Source organism: Oncorhynchus clarkii, chromosome 3 (assembly GCF_045791955.1).
Source record: "Oncorhynchus clarkii lewisi isolate Uvic-CL-2024 chromosome 3, UVic_Ocla_1.0, whole genome shotgun sequence".
NCBI lineage: Eukaryota > Metazoa > Chordata > Actinopteri > Salmoniformes > Salmonidae > Oncorhynchus > Oncorhynchus clarkii.
Genome location: NC_092149.1, coordinates 75,028,654 through 75,049,353, shown reverse-complemented (window position 1 = coordinate 75,049,353; position 20,700 = coordinate 75,028,654). Strand labels below are relative to the sequence as shown.

The 20,700-nt window shown below is 41.5% G+C and overlaps 3 protein-coding genes across 4 annotated transcripts in view; 2 read left to right on the top strand and 1 right to left on the bottom strand.

Moving 5' to 3' along the window:
* LOC139404026 (X-linked Kx blood group (McLeod syndrome)) overlaps positions 1-8,734 on the top strand; it is a 36,331-nt gene extending 27,597 nt beyond the window's left edge. Inside the window, exons 3-4 of the mRNA XM_071147179.1 lie at positions 888-2,657; positions 8,002-8,734. Coding sequence (XP_071003280.1) covers positions 888-1,813 — 926 coding nt within the window. The 3' untranslated portion in view covers positions 1,814-2,657; positions 8,002-8,734. The remainder of the gene's footprint in view (positions 1-887; positions 2,658-8,001) is intronic.
* Positions 8,735-10,859: 2,125 nt separating this feature from the next.
* On the bottom strand, positions 10,860-19,106 carry LOC139404042 (dynein light chain Tctex-type 1-like). Of its 2 annotated transcripts, XR_011633802.1 has the most exons (6): positions 18,989-19,106; positions 18,082-18,123; positions 17,821-17,944; positions 14,983-15,060; positions 14,008-14,407; positions 10,860-11,983 (listed from the first exon to the last, which is right to left on the bottom strand). XR_011633802.1 is itself a non-coding variant. In XM_071147180.1 (5 exons), exons 1-5 carry the CDS (start codon positions 19,013-19,015, stop codon positions 11,907-11,909), a joined length of 348 nt encoding a protein of 115 aa, XP_071003281.1. In that variant the 5' UTR covers positions 19,016-19,106; the 3' UTR covers positions 10,860-11,906. The 2 variants fall into 2 exon arrangements, 1 of the variants encoding a protein (XP_071003281.1); XM_071147180.1 differs by lacking the exon at positions 14,008-14,407.
* Positions 19,107-20,106: 1,000 nt separating this feature from the next.
* LOC139404010 (synaptotagmin-like 5) overlaps positions 20,107-20,700 on the top strand; it is an 84,742-nt gene continuing 84,148 nt past the window's right edge. The window contains exon 1 of the mRNA XM_071147178.1: positions 20,107-20,194. The gene's annotated coding sequence lies outside the window, so the exon portion shown is untranslated. The remainder of the gene's footprint in view (positions 20,195-20,700) is intronic.

The window sequence follows — 20,700 nt, the reverse complement described above, 5'->3', positions numbered from 1 at the left end:
TTGGGCCAGTAACTGAAAGGTTGCTAGATCGAATCCCTGAGCTGACAAGGTAAAAATCTGACGTTCTGCCCCTGGACAAGGCCGTTAACCCACTGGCCATCATTATAAATAAGAATTTGTTCTTAACTGACTTGCCTAGTTAAAAGAAGGTTAAATAAAAAAATATAGAGGCCGTTAATGTGTCAGCTGAAAAGTAACTCGACACTGTCAGGACCGAAAGCTCAGTCAAAGACACAGTGACTCATGTAAACACTGAAATGCCCTGTGAACCTGCAGGAGAAAGTGTTTTGTGAGACGGGTCAAGCACCTGAGTCAGCAGAAGGTCAGGGAGGTATCACTATTAGGAAGCCTGTTTGGCAGGAGGGCTTTGTGTTGAACACGGTTATTCAACACAGGGTGTGTTTTAGTCTGAGAAGGTTGTAATGTAATGTGTGTACACATTTGAATGTCTCTCAGCCTATTTCACAATGTTATGCAAATGCTGTATGTGATGATGCTGGGGGCATGCTGAGTCACAGTGAGTTTGGAGAGGCGCTTGTGTTCGTTGGGTTAGTGCTGGGGTGTACTGTGTTCATCCATATAAACAACAACTTCATTACTTCATGGGAAATCATGGTCCTAGACTGTTTATGCTAGTTAACAAACTGTGTGAGTTTTGGTGGCTTTACAGGCTGTTTACACTATGTACAGTTAGTGAATGAATGAACAGTCATATTAATTAAGAGCTCAGCCACAAATGACAAAACAATATTGAATGGAATGGAATATTCTGAATGCGCTCTCTCTCTCTCTCTCTCTCTCTCTCTGTTTCTCTCTCTCTCTCTCTCTCTCTCTCTCTCTCTGTCTCTCCGTCTCTCTCCGTCTCTCTCTGTCTCTCTCACTCCAAGGCACCCTCATGGTGATCTCCCTGCTGTCCATCGTATATGGTGCCCTGCGCTGCAACATTCTGGCCATCAAGATCAAGTATGACGACTATGAGGTGGACGTGCGTCCCGCCGCCTACCTCTGCATATTCCTGTGGCGCAGCTTCGAGATCGCCACGCGCGTCACCGTCCTGGTCCTCTTCAGCTCCGTACTGCAGCTCTGGATCCTCCCTGTGGTTCTGCTCAACTTCTTCCTCTTCTTCCTCTACCCGTGGGTGCTGTTTTGGCAGAGCCACTCGCCCTTCCCGGAGAACATCGAGAAGACGCTAACCCGGGTGGGCACCACCATCGTCCTCTGTCTCCTCACGTTCCTCTACGCAGGTATCAACATGTTCTGCTGGTCGGCGGTGCAGCTGAAGCTCAACGACCCAGACCTGATCAACAAGTCCCAGAACTGGTACCGCATGGCCGTGTACTACATGCTGAGGTTCGTGGAGAACGCCTCTCTGCTTCTGCTGTGGTACATCTACAAGACAGACTTCTATAGGTTCATCTGTGCTCCGTTGTTAGTGCTGCAGCTGCTGGTGGCCTACGCTATGGCCATCTTCTTCATGCTGGTGTTCTATCAGTTCTGCCACCCCTGTAGGAAGCTCTTCTCCTCCAATATGACCCAAGGCCTGTGGGACTGCTCCGCCCTGCTCTGTTTAGTCTGCTACGCTCCTGACAGGGACGCCGTCAGGCCAATAGAGAAGGCTGGTCTGGACCCTCTGGCACCCGACCCCACCCCCCACACGGAGACAGCCAATGACACGTCATATGATGTGGCCAATGACACGGCATACACCATGCCCAATGACACAATGACCTATGACATGCCCAATGACACGACTCATGAAGTGTTGAGCGAGATGAACGGCGACGTAAGCCACAGTCTGTCCAGCAACACTTAAAGAGCTGTGATTGGTTGTGTGTAGGGTAGGGCTGCACGATATGGGCAAAAACTCGAATTGTGATTTTTGGACCAAATATTGTGATTGTGTTTTGACTTGCGATATAGATACAAAACCTTTGGCTGAACTGTTGGAATCGTTGAAATAGAATGACTTATATTAAGAAACAAAGTGGAAAGTAGCGTTGGCCTTGTTTGGAACTGTTGACTGCATTTGACCTAACAGAACAGCATGCAAATGTATAGTTGGAAGCAGTCGCAATAGTAGAGGGAGAGAGATGACAAACAGAGGCAACTATAAAAACGGACAATACACACAGCTTAGTGCCGTTTCAAAATATTGCATGTGATATGGATCTCTTGCGATATGGCTTTTGCAAATGTCAATATTGTGATTTGATGTGAATTCTATTAATTCTGCAGCCCTAGTATAGGGTCAGGAGTGTTCCTAAACTTGTGACTGAACCAGGAAGAGGCTTTCCTGTTCAGGTCATGTGGTCTGGAAATACTCCTGGTCCTAGTTATGTGCCATTCAGAGGAAGGTGGACACAGAGCAACATTTGCTGTACTGTCTCCTTCTGTAAGTGCCATATGAACCCCTCTGTCCTACCTGTCAGTTTACACTGAACTAGGGTTGCAAAATTCTGGGAACTTTTCTAAAATTCCCTGGTTTTCCAGGAATTCTGGTTGGAGGATTCCCCTATTTCCGGTTTATTCCCTCGTAATTCCAGGAATCTTCCAACCAGGATTTCTGGAAAACCAGGGAATTTTGGGAAAGTTACTTGAATTTTGCAACTCTACTCTGAGCCGTAATCTGAACTGTACACTGAACCGTACTCTGAACCGTAATCTGAACTATACACTGAACCATACTCTGAACCGTACTCTGAACCATACTGTGAACCATACACTGAACCGTAATCTGAACCATACACTGAACCATACACTTAACCATAATCTGAACCGTTATCTGAACCATAATCTGAACAATACACTGAACCAGACACTGAACCATAATCTGAACCATACACTGAACCATACTCTGAACCATAGCCATAATCTGAACCGTAATCTGAACCATAATCTGAGCAATACTCTGAACCCTATGATCTTAACCCCATACCCATAACCTTATTCTACTGTGTGTCTCTAACCAAATCATTTGAACGCTATCATTCTGTTTAACCCTTAACCCCTGTTCTGTTACCAAACCCCAAAACTGTAACCCCTTTACTCCCCTAACCAATGCTGCAAAGGCAGTATCCCCTTGCCATGGAGAGAGACTACAGCTTCACTGTTAGTGTATAATGGAAGAACAGGCAATGTATGATATCATCCACCAGCCGGCTCTCTCTGAATTTAGCCAGGGGATGAGGTTAGGCAATGTACAGTGATGCTGACGAAGTAGTTCTTGTGAGAATGTCCTTACGCAGTCCGTGATGTTTATTCTACCTAAGCCAGTATTACCGACCAACTACAGACAAATCATTGGATGTAGGGATTCTTCAGCAACGGACTCAACTACTGACATAGTATCAGTGTTTCAGTGTTGAACAGACTTTCCTACAACTAGAATGTAACTTGTCTGCAGCCTTTTCTATGGAAGTCAAGTCCTGGCGGTATGGACAGAACGCTACACTCAGACAGATTAAACTGGTCCGAAGTGAGTCTGCCACAATAGCTTTTCTAATGAGGTTTCCTAATTTGGTTATGCATTTCATAGAACTAAATACTTGTCTATATAGTCACTCACATGAATCAATCAATCAAATGTATTTATAATGCCCTTTTTACATCAGCAGATGTACAGAAACCCAGCCTAAAACCCCAAACAGCAAGCAATGCAGATGTAGAAGCACGGTGGCTAGGGAAAAACTCCCTAAAAAGGCAGGAACCTAGAAGAAACCTAGAGAGGAACCAGGCTCTGAGGGGTGGCCAGTCCTCTTCCAATGGACTTATACATTGCATTACTACATTACTCATCAGAACTTACCAAGTATTTGGGATTTAGTGTATTTACAGTGTTTCACATTGGCATGAGGGTGTGCATGTACTGAACTGAACCCATCACCCACCACATACACATTTTAAAGCTTTGTGTGGTGTAATGTAAATATTGGGTTGGGTTTACTGTTTTTTTCCTTTGTACACTCTACTCTTATGGCTGCGACCAACGCTGGTTTTATACTTCCTTGAAAAAGAGCCTAATCATTGATGTGCGTGCTGCTTCTGTGGTGTTTCTAAGTGCTTGTGACAAGGGTGACAGTGATTTCTAAGCCAGCACTAGAGTACATGTAAAGAGACCCATCTCTCATCAAACAGACAGGAAACACATAACTGCATTTCAGACAGGAAACACCAAGTGTTTGTTTTACCATTTATTCTAAAAGATTTCAATACAAGCAATACGTTAGTCTTGGCATTAGAGGCTCTGCTCCTTCGGGGTAGCTCACTACCAGAGCATGCATAATGTTAAGATAATAATAATTACAGGCAGAGAGAAAGGTATTCTGTACCATTCCCCCTGCAGGAAGGGAACAGAACCAAGCAGGTGGACACGGGTGGGAAAGCAGAAAACAGACATGCATGGCGAGTAACGCATGTCATAGCAATAGCATGTCAGCAAGAACACCAGTGCATAGTTTGTGTGCGGCAGCCATTAGAGAAAGTGTGTGTAGAGCCTGGTGGACTAAATAGACTGCCATATTAATGTAGAGTGATGAATCTAATGGGTGAAATATCAGCTACGGTTGCGCTTGGTGTACTGAACCCACCGCATGACCACGGCCACCGACGCACTATCTGGGCGCCTTCGAGCGGATCACATTTGTCAAGTCGGTGACCATCATCAGCACCTTTCAAAGTGTGTTGCATTATAGAGACAAAAATTGTCCGACTTGCATGAACTTTACATCAACCATGTGATCAAAGGTCGACTGCTTGAACTTTAAAACAACCATGTGATCAAAGGTCGACTGCTTGAACTTTAAAACAACCATGTGATCAAAGGTCGACTGCTTGAACTTTAAAACAACCATGTGATCAAAGGTCGACTGCTTGAACTTTAAAACAACCATGTGATCAAAGGTCGACTGCTTGAACTTTAAAACAACCATGTGATCAAAGGTCGACTGCTTGAACTTTACAACAACCATGTGATCAAAGGTCGACTGCTTGAACTTTACAACAACCATGTGATCAAAGGTCGACTGCTTGAACTTTAAAACAACCATGTGATCAAAGGTCGACTGCTTGAACTTTAAAACAACCATGTGATCAAAGGTCGACTGCTTGAACTTTACATCAACCATGTGATCAAAGGTCGACTGCTTGAACTTTAAAACAACCATGTGATCAAAGGTCGACTGCTTGAACTTTAAAACAACCATGTGATCAAAGGTCGACTGCTTGAACTTTAAAACAACCATGTGATCAAAGGTCGACTGCTTGAACTTTAAAACAACCATGTGATCAAAGGTCGACTGCTTGAACTTTAAAACAACCATGTGATCAAAGGTCGACTGCTTGAACTTTACAACAACCATGTGATCAAAGGTCGACTGCTTGAACTTTACAACAACCATGTGATCAAAGGTCGACTGCTTGAACTTTAAAACAACCATGTGATCAAAGGTCGACTGCTTGAACTTTAAAACAACCATGTGATCAAAGGTCGACTGCTTGAACTTTAAAACAACCATGTGATCAAAGGTCGACTGCTTGAACTTTACAACAACCATGTGATCAAAGGTCATAAAGTTTCAACTGCAGTCGACTTCGATTTTCTGCAGTTGCTCCTCACCAGCTGCAACTTGCCGCCATCGCCTGCATTGTGGGAGTCACTATTTGTCAACCAATCATGACAATATTTTTGTTTGACCCATGCAAACAGGACCATAGATGTGACTAAACAGGAAGCAACTTTGCTACGATTCATATGTACGGTGCATTTGGAAAGTATTCAGACCCCTTGACTTTTCCCACATTTTGCTACGTTACAGCCTTATTCTAAAATTGATTCCCCCCCCCCCCCCCCCCCTCCCCCTCATAAATCTACACACAATACCCCATTTTGACAAAGCAAAAACTGGGTTTTAGAAATGTTTGCAAATGTATAAAAAAAAAAATATATATATATATATATATATATATATATATATATATATATATAATTTACATATATATATAATTTACATAGGTATTCAGACTTTTTACTCAGTACTTTGATGAAGCACCTTTGGCAGCGATTACAGCCTTGAGTCTTCTTGGGTATGACGCTACAAGCGTTGGACAGCTGTATTTGAGGAGTTTCTCCCATTCTTCGCTGCAGATCCTCTTCGATATCTGTCAGGTTGGATGGGGAGTGTCGCTGCACAGCTATTTTCAGGTCTCAGAGATGATCGATCGGGTTCAAGTCCGGGCTCTGTCTAGGTCACTCAAGGACATTCAGAGACTTGTCCCGAAGCCACTCCTGTGTTGTATTGGCTGTGTGCTTCGTGTCGTTGTTCTGTTGGAAGGTGAACCTTGTCCCCAGTCTGAGGTCCTGAGCGCTCTGGAGCAGGTTTTCATCAAGGATCTTTCTGTACTTGGCTCCTTTCATCTTTCCCTCGATCCTGACTAGTCTCCCAGTCCCTGCCTCTGAAAAACCTCCCCAGAGCATGATGCTGCCACCACCATGCTTCACCGTAGGGATGGTACCAGGTTTCCTCAAGACGTGACACTTGGCATTCAGGCCAAAGAGTTCAATCTTGGTTTCATCAGACCAGAGAATCTTGTTTCTCATGGTCTGAGAGTCTTTAGGTGCCTTTTGGCAAACTCCAAGTGGTCTGTCATGTGCCTTTTACTGAGGAGTGGCTTCCATCTGGTCACTCTACCATAAAGGCCTGTTTTGTGGAGTGCTGCAGAGGTGGTTAACCTTCTGGAAGGTTCTCCAATCTCCACAGAGGAACTCTGGAGCTCTGTCAGAGTGACCATCGGGTCCTTGGTCACCTCCCTGACCAAGGCCCTTCTCCCCCGATTGCTCAGTTTGACTGGGCGGCCAACTCTAGGAAGAGTCTTGGTGGTTCCAAACTTCTTCCATTTAATAATTATGGAAGCCACTGTGTTATTGGGGACCTTCAATGCTGCAGAATTCTTTTGGCACCCTTCCCCAGATCTGTGTCTCATCACAATCCTGTCTCTGAGCTCTACGGACAATTCCTTCAACCACATGGCTTGGTTTTTGCTCTGATATGCACTGTCAACTGTGGAACCTTATATAGACAGGTGTCTGTCTCTCCAAATCATGTCCAATCAATTGAATTTACCACAATCAAGTTGTAGAAACATCTCAAGGATGATCAATGGAAACAGGATGCACCTGAGCTCAATTTCGAGTCTCATAGCAAAGGGTCATAATTTTTTTTCTTCCACCTTTATTTAACAGGGTAGGCCAGTTGAGAACAAGTTCTCATTTACAACTGCGACCTGGCCAAGATAAAGCAAAGCAGTGCGACAAAAACAACAACACAGAGTTACACATAAACAAATGTACAGTCAATAACACAATATAAAAATCAATGTACAGTGTGTGCAAATGTAGAAGAATAGTGAGGTAAGGCAATAAATATGCTGTAGAGGCAAAAATAATGACAATTTAGCATTAACACTGGAGTGATAGATGTGCAGATGATGATGTGGAGGTGGGGATACATACTGGGGTGCAAAAGAGCAAGAGGATAAATAACAATTTGGGAATGAGGTAGTTGGGTGAGCTATTTACAGATGGGATGTGTACAGGTACAGTAAGCTGCTCTGACAGCTGATGCTTAAAGTTAGAGAGGGAGATATAAGAATCCAGCTTCAGTAATTTTTGCAATTCGTTCCAGTCATTGGCAGCAGAGAACTGGAAGGAAAGGCGGCCAAAGGAAGTGTTGGATTTGGGGATGACCAGTGAAATATACCTGCTGGGGAACATGCTATGGTTGGGTGTTGCTATGGTGACCTGTGAGCTGAGATAAGGCGGGGCTTTACCTAGTAAAGACGTATAGATGACTTATGGAAATAAGGTATTTCTGTTTTTGCTAAAATTTCTGAAAACCTGTTTTTGCTTTGTCATTATGGGGTATTGTGCGTAGATTAATTAGAATTGTTTTTTAAAATCCGTTTTATAATAAGTCTGTAATGTAACAAAATGTGGAAAAAGTCAAGGGGTCTGAATACAGTAGATATGTACAAATGAATGTGCTATTTGAGGCTCTCTCACCAATTGATATTACATGCATATATTTACATTTTGTGAGTGTGTGATATGGGGGTTGGAGACGTGTTTATTTTGATATTACAAAGAACAACTTTTATAAATGATGGCAACACTGCCATGCTGTGCTGAGCCTTGCTGTTGGAAAGCCACATCAGTGTCCGACTTTCGGCTGTAGTAGATGCACCTCCCCTGACTTCACTTCTTGACTTTTGTCTGCAGTCGGTTGCTTTAGCTTTACCACTCTCTCTCCGTCTCACACTTTTGCACGTTTCCAGCACGCTTTGGTTTTGGTTCAGCTTTGTAAGGGCAATAGTCAGCAGCAGCTGTTGTTGATGTGGTGCCAGTGAGATGCTTTGATTGGATGTCTATGTGTTTTGCTCATTCATGCTGTGCTATTGTATGTCTCTGAGTCTGTCTGGTGTTTCATTATGTATGGAAATATACACACAGACTTGCACAATATCTATTTGAAATGTGTTTAATATTTGTCATGGTAAAAAGTGTCTTTGTATAGCTTGAATCTTACATGTATTAATGTGTGTGTTGTATATTTATTTTATATGTGTCTTTATTTGCACTAGCTCTTCTTTTGCAATGCAGTTGCACAGGGCTTGATGACATTTAGTATCATATGAATGCTTCATATAGTTTTTATTAAAAAAGACAATCTTTGAAGCCAAACAGAATTTTTGATATCTATAAAAATCTAATGAACACACACATAGTATTGTGAATCAATTTCAGAGAGAATGATTATTAAAATATGAAATTTAAACAATATGTGAAGTACATTTATATTTATGTGACTTATTGAGTGATTGTTTTGTCATCATCGGACCCCATATACTGACTTATACTGACCCCTAGTGGAACAATACAGAAACACGACTGACTGTGTAAATCTCATCCACCAAGAACAGAAAGGATGACAGTGGTGGAAAAAGTACCCAATTATCATTCCAGTAAAATACACATTCAATAAAAGTATTTGGTTTTCAATATACTTAAGTATCAAAAGTAAATGCAATTGCAAAAATATACTTAAGAATCAAAAGTAAATGTATAAATCATTTCAAATTGTTCATATTAAGCAAACCAGAAAGCACAATTTTCTTATTTATTTTATGGATAGTCAGGAGCACATTCCAACACCCAGACATAATTCACAAACAAAGCATTTGTGTTCAGTAAGTCCTCCAGATAAGAGGCAGTAGGGATGGCCAGGCATGTTCTCTTGACAAGTGTGTGAATTGGACCATTTTCCTGTCCTGCTAAGCTCAAGTACTTTTGTGTGTCAGGGAAAATGTATGAGTGAAAAGTAAATTACTTTCTTTGGAATATAGTGAAGTAAAAGTTGCAAAAAAATATCAAATGTACTGATACCCCCCCCCCCCCCCAAAACAAGGAGAGGTAGCAAGTTTTGACAATGGAATCCAGCCAATATTCCTCTAGTTTGTTAGGCTGGGATCAAATTATTTACAAGTTCCATTTCTCCGACTCTCCATCGTTGAAGTAATTGATCTGCTTTGCTTGGAGAACAGAATAGTATAGAAACAGCTTTCACTTCTACAATGAGTGATTACCTCATTGTAATCAACAAAATGCTTAAAGCAGGGCCGCAATCATCCAACTGAGGCAATCATTTTCAGAAGATTTCTTAGGTAAACGTTTCACCAGCCATAACCTCTCTCATCATTAGGCTCAGGATAGCCTTGCTTCATCAGACCTGTACAGGCAGACTCAGGATAACCTTGCTTCATCAGACCTGTACAGGCAGACTCAACATCAGGCTCAGGATAACCTTGCTTCATCAGACCTGTATACAGACTCAGGATAGCCTTGTTTCATCAGACCTGTACACAGACTCATTATAGCCTTGCTTCATCAGACCTGTACACAGACTCAGGATAGCCTTGTTTCATCAAACCTGTACAGGCAGACTCGTCATCAGGCTCAGGACAGCCTTGCTTCATCAGACCTGTAGAGGCAGACTCATCATCAGGCTCAGGATAGCCTTGCTTCATCAGACCTGTAGAGGCAGACTCGTCATCAGGCTCAGGATAGCCTTGCTTCATCAGACCTGTAGAGGCAGACTCGTCATCAGGCTCAGGATAGCCTTGCTTCATCAGACCTGAACAGGCAGACTCGTCATCAGGCTCAGGATAGCCTTGCTTCATCAGACCTGAACAGGCAGACTCGTCATCAGGCTCAGGATAGCCTTGCTTCATCAGACCTGTAGAGGCAGACTCATCATCAGGCTCAGGATAGCCTTGCTTCATCAGACCTGTAGAGGCAGACTCGTCATCAGGCTCAGGATAGCCTTGCTTCATCAGACCTGTAGAGGCAGACTCGTCATCAGGCTCAGGATAGCCTTGCTTCATCAGACCTGTAGAGGCAGACTCATCATCAGGCTCAGGATAGCCTTGCTTCATCAGACCTGTAGAGGCAGACTCGTCGTCAGGCTCAGGACAGCCTTGCTTCATCAGACCTGTAGAGGCACTCATCATCAGGCTCAGGATAACCTTGCTTTATCAGACCTGTAGAGGCAGACTCGGGATAGCCTTGCTTCATCAGATCTGTACATAGATTCAGGATAGCCTTGCTTCATCAGATCTGTACAGACTCAGGATAGCCTTGCTTCATCAGATCTGTACAGACTCAGGATAGCCTTGCTTCATCAGATCTGTACACAGACTCAGGATAGCCTTGTTTCATCAGACCTGTACAGACAGATTCTCATGTGTTGGCCTCTTTTCATGCTCATCATTTGCCTTAATGAAAAATGAATCAACTCTGAGACAAGCTAGTCATGTGAGTTTTAATAGATGAGGTGAGTCTATGTTTAGACATTAAAGGCTTAAAGAAGATTTGCAGTGCTCGTTTTAAACATCTGTGATTAGTAAGCATCCTAATTCCTCTCCATCTTATTTTAAAATCCCATCTGGTACATAGAATTTATTACAACAACAATGCAGCAAATAGACAATTTGTAACAACAAAATATAATTAACATAACTACTACCACAACCCCCTTATGTACAGGAATGTGTGTAAGGTAAGAAACCAGCAGTTGCACTTGTTTCACCCCATCCTAAACCTCATTAGCTATTCTGTCAACCTGCATTACTGGTGAGACATCTCAATTAAACACCAAGAAATCATGTGACAATAGTTAAATAATACATTTAATGACAAAGGTCAATGTACAAGCACGGTCAGTCACAAGTCATACTTGTAGTGTCATGAGCATTTTCAGTCCATTTAATATCACAAATGACATAAGGGCTAGTGAGGTAAATGTGATACAACCTGCAGGAGAGCTACAACTTCAACAATCCAGAGGGAATGATCTTAGAATAAATATAACACACATTCTTAAAGAAAAAGTACACCGTCATAAACCTCCAATGTCTCTCTCTGCACTCTGTTAGGAATGTATTAAACCTGACCTCTGCTTTGAGACTCCAATTATTATTATTTGTTATAGTGGTTCAACTACGACACACTATTGAAACTGTAAATGGGATGTATTGATTTAGTAAATAATATTCCACATGTCCAGTGTGGTTAGTTCCATTTTCTAAGTCCATGCTGAGCATCTCTCTAGAACTACTGGTCTATTTACATTTACACACAGACAACACTATGTATCCACCACTTATAGCAACATCACTGAATTCCCATCCTATGGTTCCCATTGGGAGTGGTCAAAGTTTGAGAGTGTGGGGTTGAAAGATGTTGTACAACAGACATTTATTTGCATGGGTAATCAGCTTGGATCTTCAAGGCTTGGTGGTGCTGGTGCATGCCAGGTTGTGTTCAGCTCAGTGCGAGAAGGGGGGGGGGGGGTATGTTAACAGGTCAAGGCCACGGCGAAAACACTCACCACACAGTACATGGTGCGGTTCTCCCACCTGACCGTGCAGCTTCCTGTGGGAGGACACCACAAAGACCAATCAGGTCAACCCACTAGATCTCAACCAATCAGATTCAACACAACATCAGAACCAATTTGGACACACAAAATACATTCCAACGTGTGGCTTCTTCAGTGGAGAGCAACATTTCAAAACAGACGCAGATAGAAACAGAATGACCAGATTCCTTTTCCCAGAAAATCACAGGGAATCATGTATGTACAGTACAATACTTTTCTATTAGAGCCCGACCAACGTTTTTTTGGAGGGTCCAATACCAATTGGGGGACAAAATGTACCAATATATCTGCCAACATACTGTTTTACAGCGGGAAAATGAAAAAGGGTCATTTTTCCACACCGAGTTCTCATAAATTGCCATCCCAAAGAGCAATTGTCCAAGAAATATGCTTTAAATGTTGATTTCTTACATTGTGACAATAATGAAACTAGGGCTGACTCCATTTAGTCGACTGGTCGATTGTTTGGTCGATAGGCTGTTGGACGACCGAGACTTATTTAGTCGAGCAGTGGCAATAAAATAAAATAAAGTATAATCATGTTGTACAAGACTGATTGGCTCCTGTCTGCGTGGACTGATCCATTCTGGAGGCCGATGGGATGGCACACTCCATCAGTCTAAGACATGTGCTACTGAAATTTGATATGGTCATATTATGAAACAATGGCACAACATAAATAAAAATGTGAATATTTTATAACAAATGCGCTTTCTGCCACGTTGGATAGTGGTAGCTGTCCGCGGTTCTGAAACACATCAGTGCGCTGTTGAATTGGCGCATTATTCCAGACCATGTTGCTCGGTGCATAATAGCAAACAGCCTAACTGTTAAATGTGACTGGCTTTATAAATCTATATACAGAACCAGTCAAAAGTTTGGACACACCTGCTCATTCAAGGGATTTTATTTGTACTATTTTCTACATTGTAGAATAATAGCGAAGACATCCAAACTATGAAATAACATGTGGAATCATGTAGTAACCAAAAAAGTGTATAAATATATTTTACATTTGAGATCCTTCAATGTAGCCACCCTTTGCCTTGATGACAGCTTTGCATACTCTCTCAACCAGCTTTATGAGGAATGCTTTTCCAACAGTATTGAAGGAGTTCCTACATATGCTGAGCACTTGTTGGCCACTTTTCCTTCACTCTGCGGTCCAACTCATCCAAAACCATCTCAATTGGGTTGAGGTCAGAAAATAGTAAAAATACAGAACAACCCTGGAATGAGTAGATGTGTCCAAACTTTTGACTGGTACTGTATATCTACAGAAATAAGAAAGATCCTGCTTCCGTTGCCTGTTTGAGTGTTTGGTGGATTGATTCCACGAGAACCAAGCCTCACGAAACAATTTCACAAATTCGCTGTAATAAAGGCTTTACACGTTTTTCCTCTCGTTAGACCAGCCTTTCTGGTATTATTTATCATACATTTGGTGTTGTTTACACTGTTCCAAATTGTCAGAAATATTTATAATAAAAATAACTTCCCTTTCTCCTTGATCTCCTTATTGTTATTATTATTATTATTATTATAATAATAAGTAATGTCATTATCATTAGTGGTCTTAGTATCCTTGTATAACCACCATCAAGCTGCAGACCTAAGAGCGCATCCCGTTTAGTCTCAATACCATAACTTACTTAGGCCTGTATTTCAATACTTATACAGGCTACTGTATCAATCAATCATTTATTTGTTCATGTCGACACACAGCATACGAGTCATTCATGATGTGAAATGCAATCAAACATTTTAGTTCTAAAATAAAATAAAGCGACCAAAGACTAATTTGAGTAAATAATAAATAGGCCTAAACCGTTCCACGTTTCACGGATGAATGAGACTGTTGTAATAAAGCCGTTACAAAAAAAACATTCCAACCGGCTCTCTGGAATGCTTACAACTTGTTTACATTGTTCCAAATGGTCAGAACAATTATATTGTAATCTAACAGCACCTGTATGGCACACACAGACTTAATATGCACACAGAGCTGGCTCCTTACCTTCTTTTTCTTGATCTCCAGTGTTTTCCACAACTAGTCACATGTACTCCACACATCTGACTTCCCCTTTACCTCCTGCGCAACCAGTAAACGTTCCAGTTTCCAGTTTATTTGTCACGCCCTCTGCATCCATTTTGCTGTCACGTGTTACAATGTTCAGAGTTTGTTATAACCAATTTATTTATGTGATTATGATATGCTATAGGTCAGGCCCTATTGGTCACGTGCATGTGATGCATACATGTGTCACCTAAAGAGAGCAAGGGCTGAGGAAATAGGGAATGTTTTGACTAAACAAACCAGGGATTTCGTCAACATCACTTTTCAGTCAAATGTCTAATCATGTTGCAGCTTCAGCAACACGGACAGCGCTGCACACAATGATGTTCTGTGGTGGTCTCTGCAGCAGGGAGGAGAGAGAGAATGGGTGCTAGTCACACAGTCACTCACTGTTTTTTTTTTTTTTAACAAAACGCAGCAAGTCTGAGCCAGGCGGCACAATCAAATCAATTGCGGTCGGACTCCCTCTAGTCATATGTGTCTTAATTATTTCATCAAACAGTTCGCTTAAAGCATCAGACTAGCTCAGTGCATATAGTGGTTTTGATTAAAACACATAGGATATGTCTATATATATGGAAAAATATACGTTTTAAAATTTCAACCAATCGATTGGTCAAAAGACCAGACTCGGTCGACCAACATTTTTTGTAGTCGGGGACAGCCTTAAATGATACAGAATGTTCAGATAAGCATAAGATTCCCTTTTTTCCCTATCCTATTTATGAAATATCGGTTATTGGTGGAATTATCGCCAATAACGATACAGCGCTAAAAAGGTCCATATCGGTCGGGCTATACTTTGTTGCACCCTTCTGAATAAGCCAAAACGTAATACACTGTTTATTAGCACAACAAAAGCAAATGCCTGTTCAAAGGTTAGTACAGTATGCATGGGGGTTTCATCTCTCTCACCATCAGTAGCAGTGTCCCAGTAGCAGGAGTTGGCCGTGTGGAGACCAGCACCACTCTTCTGCATGATGGCACAGTTCACTGGAACACAAGACCATGTTGAAGATACATTTCCTGCTGTAGGCATTCTGTCATGCACAGGGCTTTGCACCTGGTCACAAAGGCTATCATATAGATATACCGCTATCATACTGCTATTATACAGCACTTTGCGACCGGGAGCACACACAGGGCCCATCATCCAGCTTGTTAAGGGTGGAGTAGAGTAGCCTTCTTCTAAGGCAGTGGTCACTTGTCGATCTCCAAGGCATTTCTAGTCGATCGCCAAACATTTCTGTAAAAAACCCAATGATAAAGCCTTATGTTCTTATTTTTTTAAATTATGTATTGGTCTGTTGGTGGTAGGTGCAGCCAATTCAGCTGTCCTGTGCGTCGGGTAGGCAAACTGTTGCCATTTCATGTGTCTGAAGGTACAAACTCTGCCTTCCCGGTGGACCTGGAGAGGAAATTAAGTGCACTACGTCACCGCTGGCCAATCAGATTGCTCAGATGACCGAGTCCGCAGTAACGTAGCAGGCATAAAGAAAGCTACGGCAAAATTGATTTTGTGAAATTTCAAAAGTTTAAAACCATGACTAATACAGCAAAGAGCTGCTGTTTTTATGACTAAGTTCATGTTTAAGTTCTTACTCATTACTGTCAACACTTTGTAGTCAACACTTTTATAACCCATAAAATGCACGTTATTCCTATTTCCACTCAGAGCTACAACAATCCCTGCAGCAGTAATGAATGAGTAGGAAAGTATCTATAGGCTTGTGTTGTTGTTATTATTAGCGGCGTGGGTATTTTTTAATATCAAGAAATATTTCACTTTCTCTGTTCATAGGAGTATCAACATGAGTTTGTGCATGAGGCAGAAATAATGCAGGGGCGACTCGAGTTTCGGCATCAGCGTCAGTGGAGGAAAGGGAGAGCGAGGGATGTTGAGAAACAGACCCTCAGTCTGCTGCTCTCTCCCTTCTCTGAGACTGACCATCAGATGCAAGCACCATTAGCTCAGTAAAATAAAAAGCTAATTATTTAAATGTATGCTCACTCAGCTGGTTGGTGACCACTGTTCTAAGGGATACCAACAACTTCAACTTTTACTGCATCTACAGTATCAGTCAAAAGTTCAGACACACCTGCTCATTCAAGGGTTTTTCTTATTTGTACTATTTTCTACATTATAGAATAATAGTGAAGACATTCAAACTATGAAATAACACATATGGAATCATGTAGAATCCAAAAAAAAAAGTGTTCCAACAAATCAAAATATATTATATATTTGAAATTCTTCAAAGTAACCACCCTTTGCCTTGATGACAGCTTTGCACACTCTTGGCATTCTCTCAACCAGCTTCATGAGGAATGCTTTTCCAACAGTCTTGGAGGAGTTACCACATACGCTGAGCACTTGTTGGCTGCTTTTCCTTCACTCTGCTGTCCAACTCATCCCAAACCATCTCAATTGGGTTGAGGTCAGGTCATTGTGGAGGCCAGGTCTTCTGATGCTGCACTCCATCACACTTGTCAAATGGCCCTTACACAGCCTGGAGGTGTGTTTTGGGTCATTGTCCTGTTGAAAAACAAATGATAGTCCCACTAAGCACAAACCAGAAGGGATGGCGTATCGCTGCATAATGATGTGGTAGCCATGCTGGTTAATTGTGTCTTCAATTCTAAATAAATCAGACAGTGTCACCAGCAAAACACCCCCACACCATCATAACTCCTCCATGCTTCACGGTGGGATCACACATGCGGAGTTCATCCGTTCACCTACTCTGCGTCTCACAAAAGCAAAGCAGTTGGAACCAAAAACCTCACATTTGGACTCATCAGACCAAAGGACATATTTCCACCGGTCTAATGTCCAATGCTCATGTTTCTTGGCCCAAGCAAGTCTCTTCTTATTAGTGGTGTCCTATAGTACTGGTTTATTTGCAGCAATTTGATCATGAAGGCCTGATTCACGCAGTCTCCTCTGAACAGTTGATTTTGAGATGTCTGTTACTTGAACTCTGTGAAGCATTTATTTGAGCTGCAACCTGAGGTGCAGTTAACTCTAGTGAACTTATCCTCTGCAGCAGAGGTAACTCTGGTTCTTCCTTTCCTGTGGCGTTCCTCATGAGAGCCAGTTTCATCATAGCGCTTGTTGGTTTTTGCGACGGCACTTGAAGAAACTTTCGAAGTTTTCCAGATTGACTGACCTTCATGTTTTAAAGTAATGATGGACTGTTGTTTCTCTTTGCTTATTTGAGCTGTTCTTGCTATAATATGGACTTGGTATTTTACCAAATAGGGCCATCTTCTGAATACCTTGTCACAACACAATTGATTGGTTCAAACGCATTAAGGAAAGAAATTCCAAATTGGACCGCAGAGTGAAGGAAAAGTGGCCAACAAGTGCTCAGCATATTTGGGAACTCCTTCAATACTGTTGGAAAAGCATTCCTCATAAAGCTGGTTGAGAGAATGCCAAGAGTGTGCAAAGCTGTCATCAAGGCAAAGGGTGGCTACTTTGCAGAATCTCAAATATAAAATATATTTTGATTTGTTAAACACTTTTTTGGTTACTACATGATTCCATGTGTTATTTCATAGTTTTGATGTCTTCACTATTATTCTACAATATAGAATACAGTAAAAATAAAGAAAAACCCTGGAATGAGTAGATGTGTCCAAACTTTTGACTGGTACTGTATGTTTTCTCACCACTTCGATGTGACTAATTGTTGAGTGACTCTTGTAATACCATAACTTCCTTGTGTTATAACATCCTTACAATCATACCTATGAACTTGAATGGTCTCCCTTGCTTGACCAGTTGGGTGAGAGAGTGCTCCACAATGCTGGCAGTCCACTGGTTCACTTTGTTCTGGTTGTAATCTAGTCCTCCAATGATGGCTTCGATACACTGAGACACAGACACCAGACAGTCAGCAAGGAAGACAACACAGTCAAGCATCTATGAAGGGATAATCAGTGTTTTTGATCATCTTTACCATCCAAGAAATAAGACTGCTGACAAACATGTTTCAAATATCCCTTTACCTCTTTAACTGAGACACTGGCCTCATCTGCGTTGAAAGACACCTGTGATTCCAAACGATATAAAAAGATATATAAAAAGAATAATTATGAAAAACATTTAACAAAGTGTGGATTACTTTATGATACAACTCAAAACAAAAAGCTTGTGCTGTTGAGCATTCATTCACACAAAAGTAGCTGACCTACTTTTTCCTTGCACAACAAATTAGGGTACACAGACAGACAGACAATCCACTGTGAGAACTTAGTCAACACTACAGCTGTCAAGACTGGATATCAAATCCCTTCAGGCAAGCCCCGGGAGGAAGGACTGCTGCAATAAACTCATAGCTAACTGTTAATAGGATCTTCAGAATAACTTGCACAGAGAAAATGTGTACTGCAGCCTGCTACTGGAAGATTTATAGCTAAGTAGATTCAGCGTTACATATTTAAACTCTTAGTACCTTTTTTTTCTATCTAGAACTTAAAACGGTTCTTCGTCTGTCCACATAGGAGAACCATTTTGGGTTCCATGTAAAACCCTATGGGGACAGCCGAAGGTTTCATCTGTATAATACTGTAGATATGCCTATGCTGAATGTTGATAGATGCTAGCGCGCTACTAATCAAGTCCTGCCCAGCCCAGTCTGATTGATTTGACCACACCCAGCTAGCTGCTAAGCTTACAAATTCCCCACAAGCAATAATATGACATAATTTGCATGACAAATGTTTGAAAGGTGTATATTATCGTGTCAGTTTCATTTGACTACTTAATTAAATACTCATGTACTCGTCAGATACGTTTTCAAAGCCAGCACCCTCAATGTAACGCATGCTAACGTTATCTAGCTAACTCGGCCGTTTGAAATCAGTGTTAAAGTCTGAAATAATTCATTTGTATCTAGCTTAATGCACAATCTACCTCCTCTCCGGAATTGTACTCCTCCATTGCTTTAAAAGCAAAATTATCCTCTTTCGACAAGGTTCTTCACCGAGTCTGTTGTTTTTTCTGATTATCTGTCACCGAGATGGAGATAATCAAAGAAAGCGACTCTGTGAGGCAAGACACACCCACAACGACTGCAAGTGAGAGTAGTAGATTATATTGACTGCCACCTGGCGGTGAGAGGTATTCGAGATTTTCTGGAAATTTACGATGGTGGTTCATAACTAGGCTATGATCGTATAATTCATTGGTGGTGATATGGTGGTAAACAATGTTGCATGTACTTTTTTTATTTGATTGTAATGTTTGTTTATTGTTATTATTTGATTTGTATGTGTTTGTGTTTTATATTGTGTTTTTGACGGAGGTCGGGAATGGTGTTGGCCCGAAAGGGGTGCGTTTGTAGTCTAGTAGACTAGTGGTTAGAGCGTTGGGCCAGTAACCGAAACGTTGCTAAATCGAATCCCTGAGCTGCCAAGGAAATAAATGTCGCTCTGCCCCTGAACAAGGCTGTTAACCCACTATTCCTAGGCCGTCGTTGTAAATAAGAATTTGTTCTTAACTGACTTGACTATTTTTTTTTTTTAAATAAAGCATTTTATAAATCTTTTAAATTGGTCTAATGAAAACAGTTGTTTACAAAAAATAAATCCTATAATTCAGTGTTCTGTGTAATTATATAATTGTGATTATATAATTGTAACGCTATAATCTATAATTGTGATTATATAATTGCAACGCCATAATTGTATCCCGTAACAGCTAAGGGCAGAAGTAGGGTACGATATCACAATCTGCACCTAGATCTGGAACACTTCTTCCTCACGCTTTTAACACACACAGAGAGAGACATCTGAACAAATAATGTGATACTGCGGTATGACTTATTGAGTCAATTGGATATGATTAGGACATTCAATATCACGGTACATTGCCACTGGATAAATTAAACCCTAAATAGGGTTCAGCAGATAGCAGAGAAGCTGCCCCAGCTGGCTCCCCGAAACTGTGACCACGCCCCCTACACACCGGAGCACCCGGCTGCTGCGCGGAGCGGGGCTGTTGATACCACAGCTGTGATCACACGCCACAGAGGCGCGCCAAGAGACGGACTGCACAGGCTCCACCACCAGCCACTCTCACGACACACCAAGCCACCACTTGCTGTAGTGCAATTCTCAGGTAAGAGAGGGTTTCTGTTGCAATCTTTACAGAAACGTTGTAATTTTCTGATGGTGGTTGTGTGAAACATGCACTGCGGTGTCCCATAATGATTATGAGAAGGGGATTCCCGATGAAGACGTAACAAACGACTAAGACCACAGCCATTCCCAACGCAATAACATTATTATAGTGGTTACCACTCACAGGATCGCCTAAACTACAAGCAGTTTTTGCTACTAATTACGGTTAGACTATATTCATTGATTTCATACTGTAACTTGTTACAAACATTCAAAATAATTTTATGATGGAAAATTCATAAAATTATATAGTCATTATAAAATGAAACGTTTCAGTTCAGGTGAGGTCTCAACTAACCTACATTCGCCTACAAGTGTTTGTTTGGACAGGTGCAATGCAGCAAAATTGTTTTTTTGTGCTCTCCACCCACGTGAAAAATACTATAGTATACTATGGTATAAATACTGTAGTATTACTATATTTATATTCTATAGTATTCACTG

Excerpts from the sequence above, each read along its gene's own strand:
- LOC139404042 (XM_071147180.1), bottom strand. The coding sequence starts at position 19,015 with ATGGAGGAGTACAATTCCGGAGAGGAG. Across the intron at positions 18,124-18,988 it reads AGTACAATTCCGGAGAGGAG|GTGTCTTTCAACGCAGATGA; the intron begins GTAGATTGTGCA and ends TTGGAATCACAG. Across the intron at positions 17,945-18,081 it reads CCAGTGTCTCAGTTAAAGAG|TGTATCGAAGCCATCATTGG; the intron begins GTAAAGGGATAT and ends TCTGTGTCTCAG.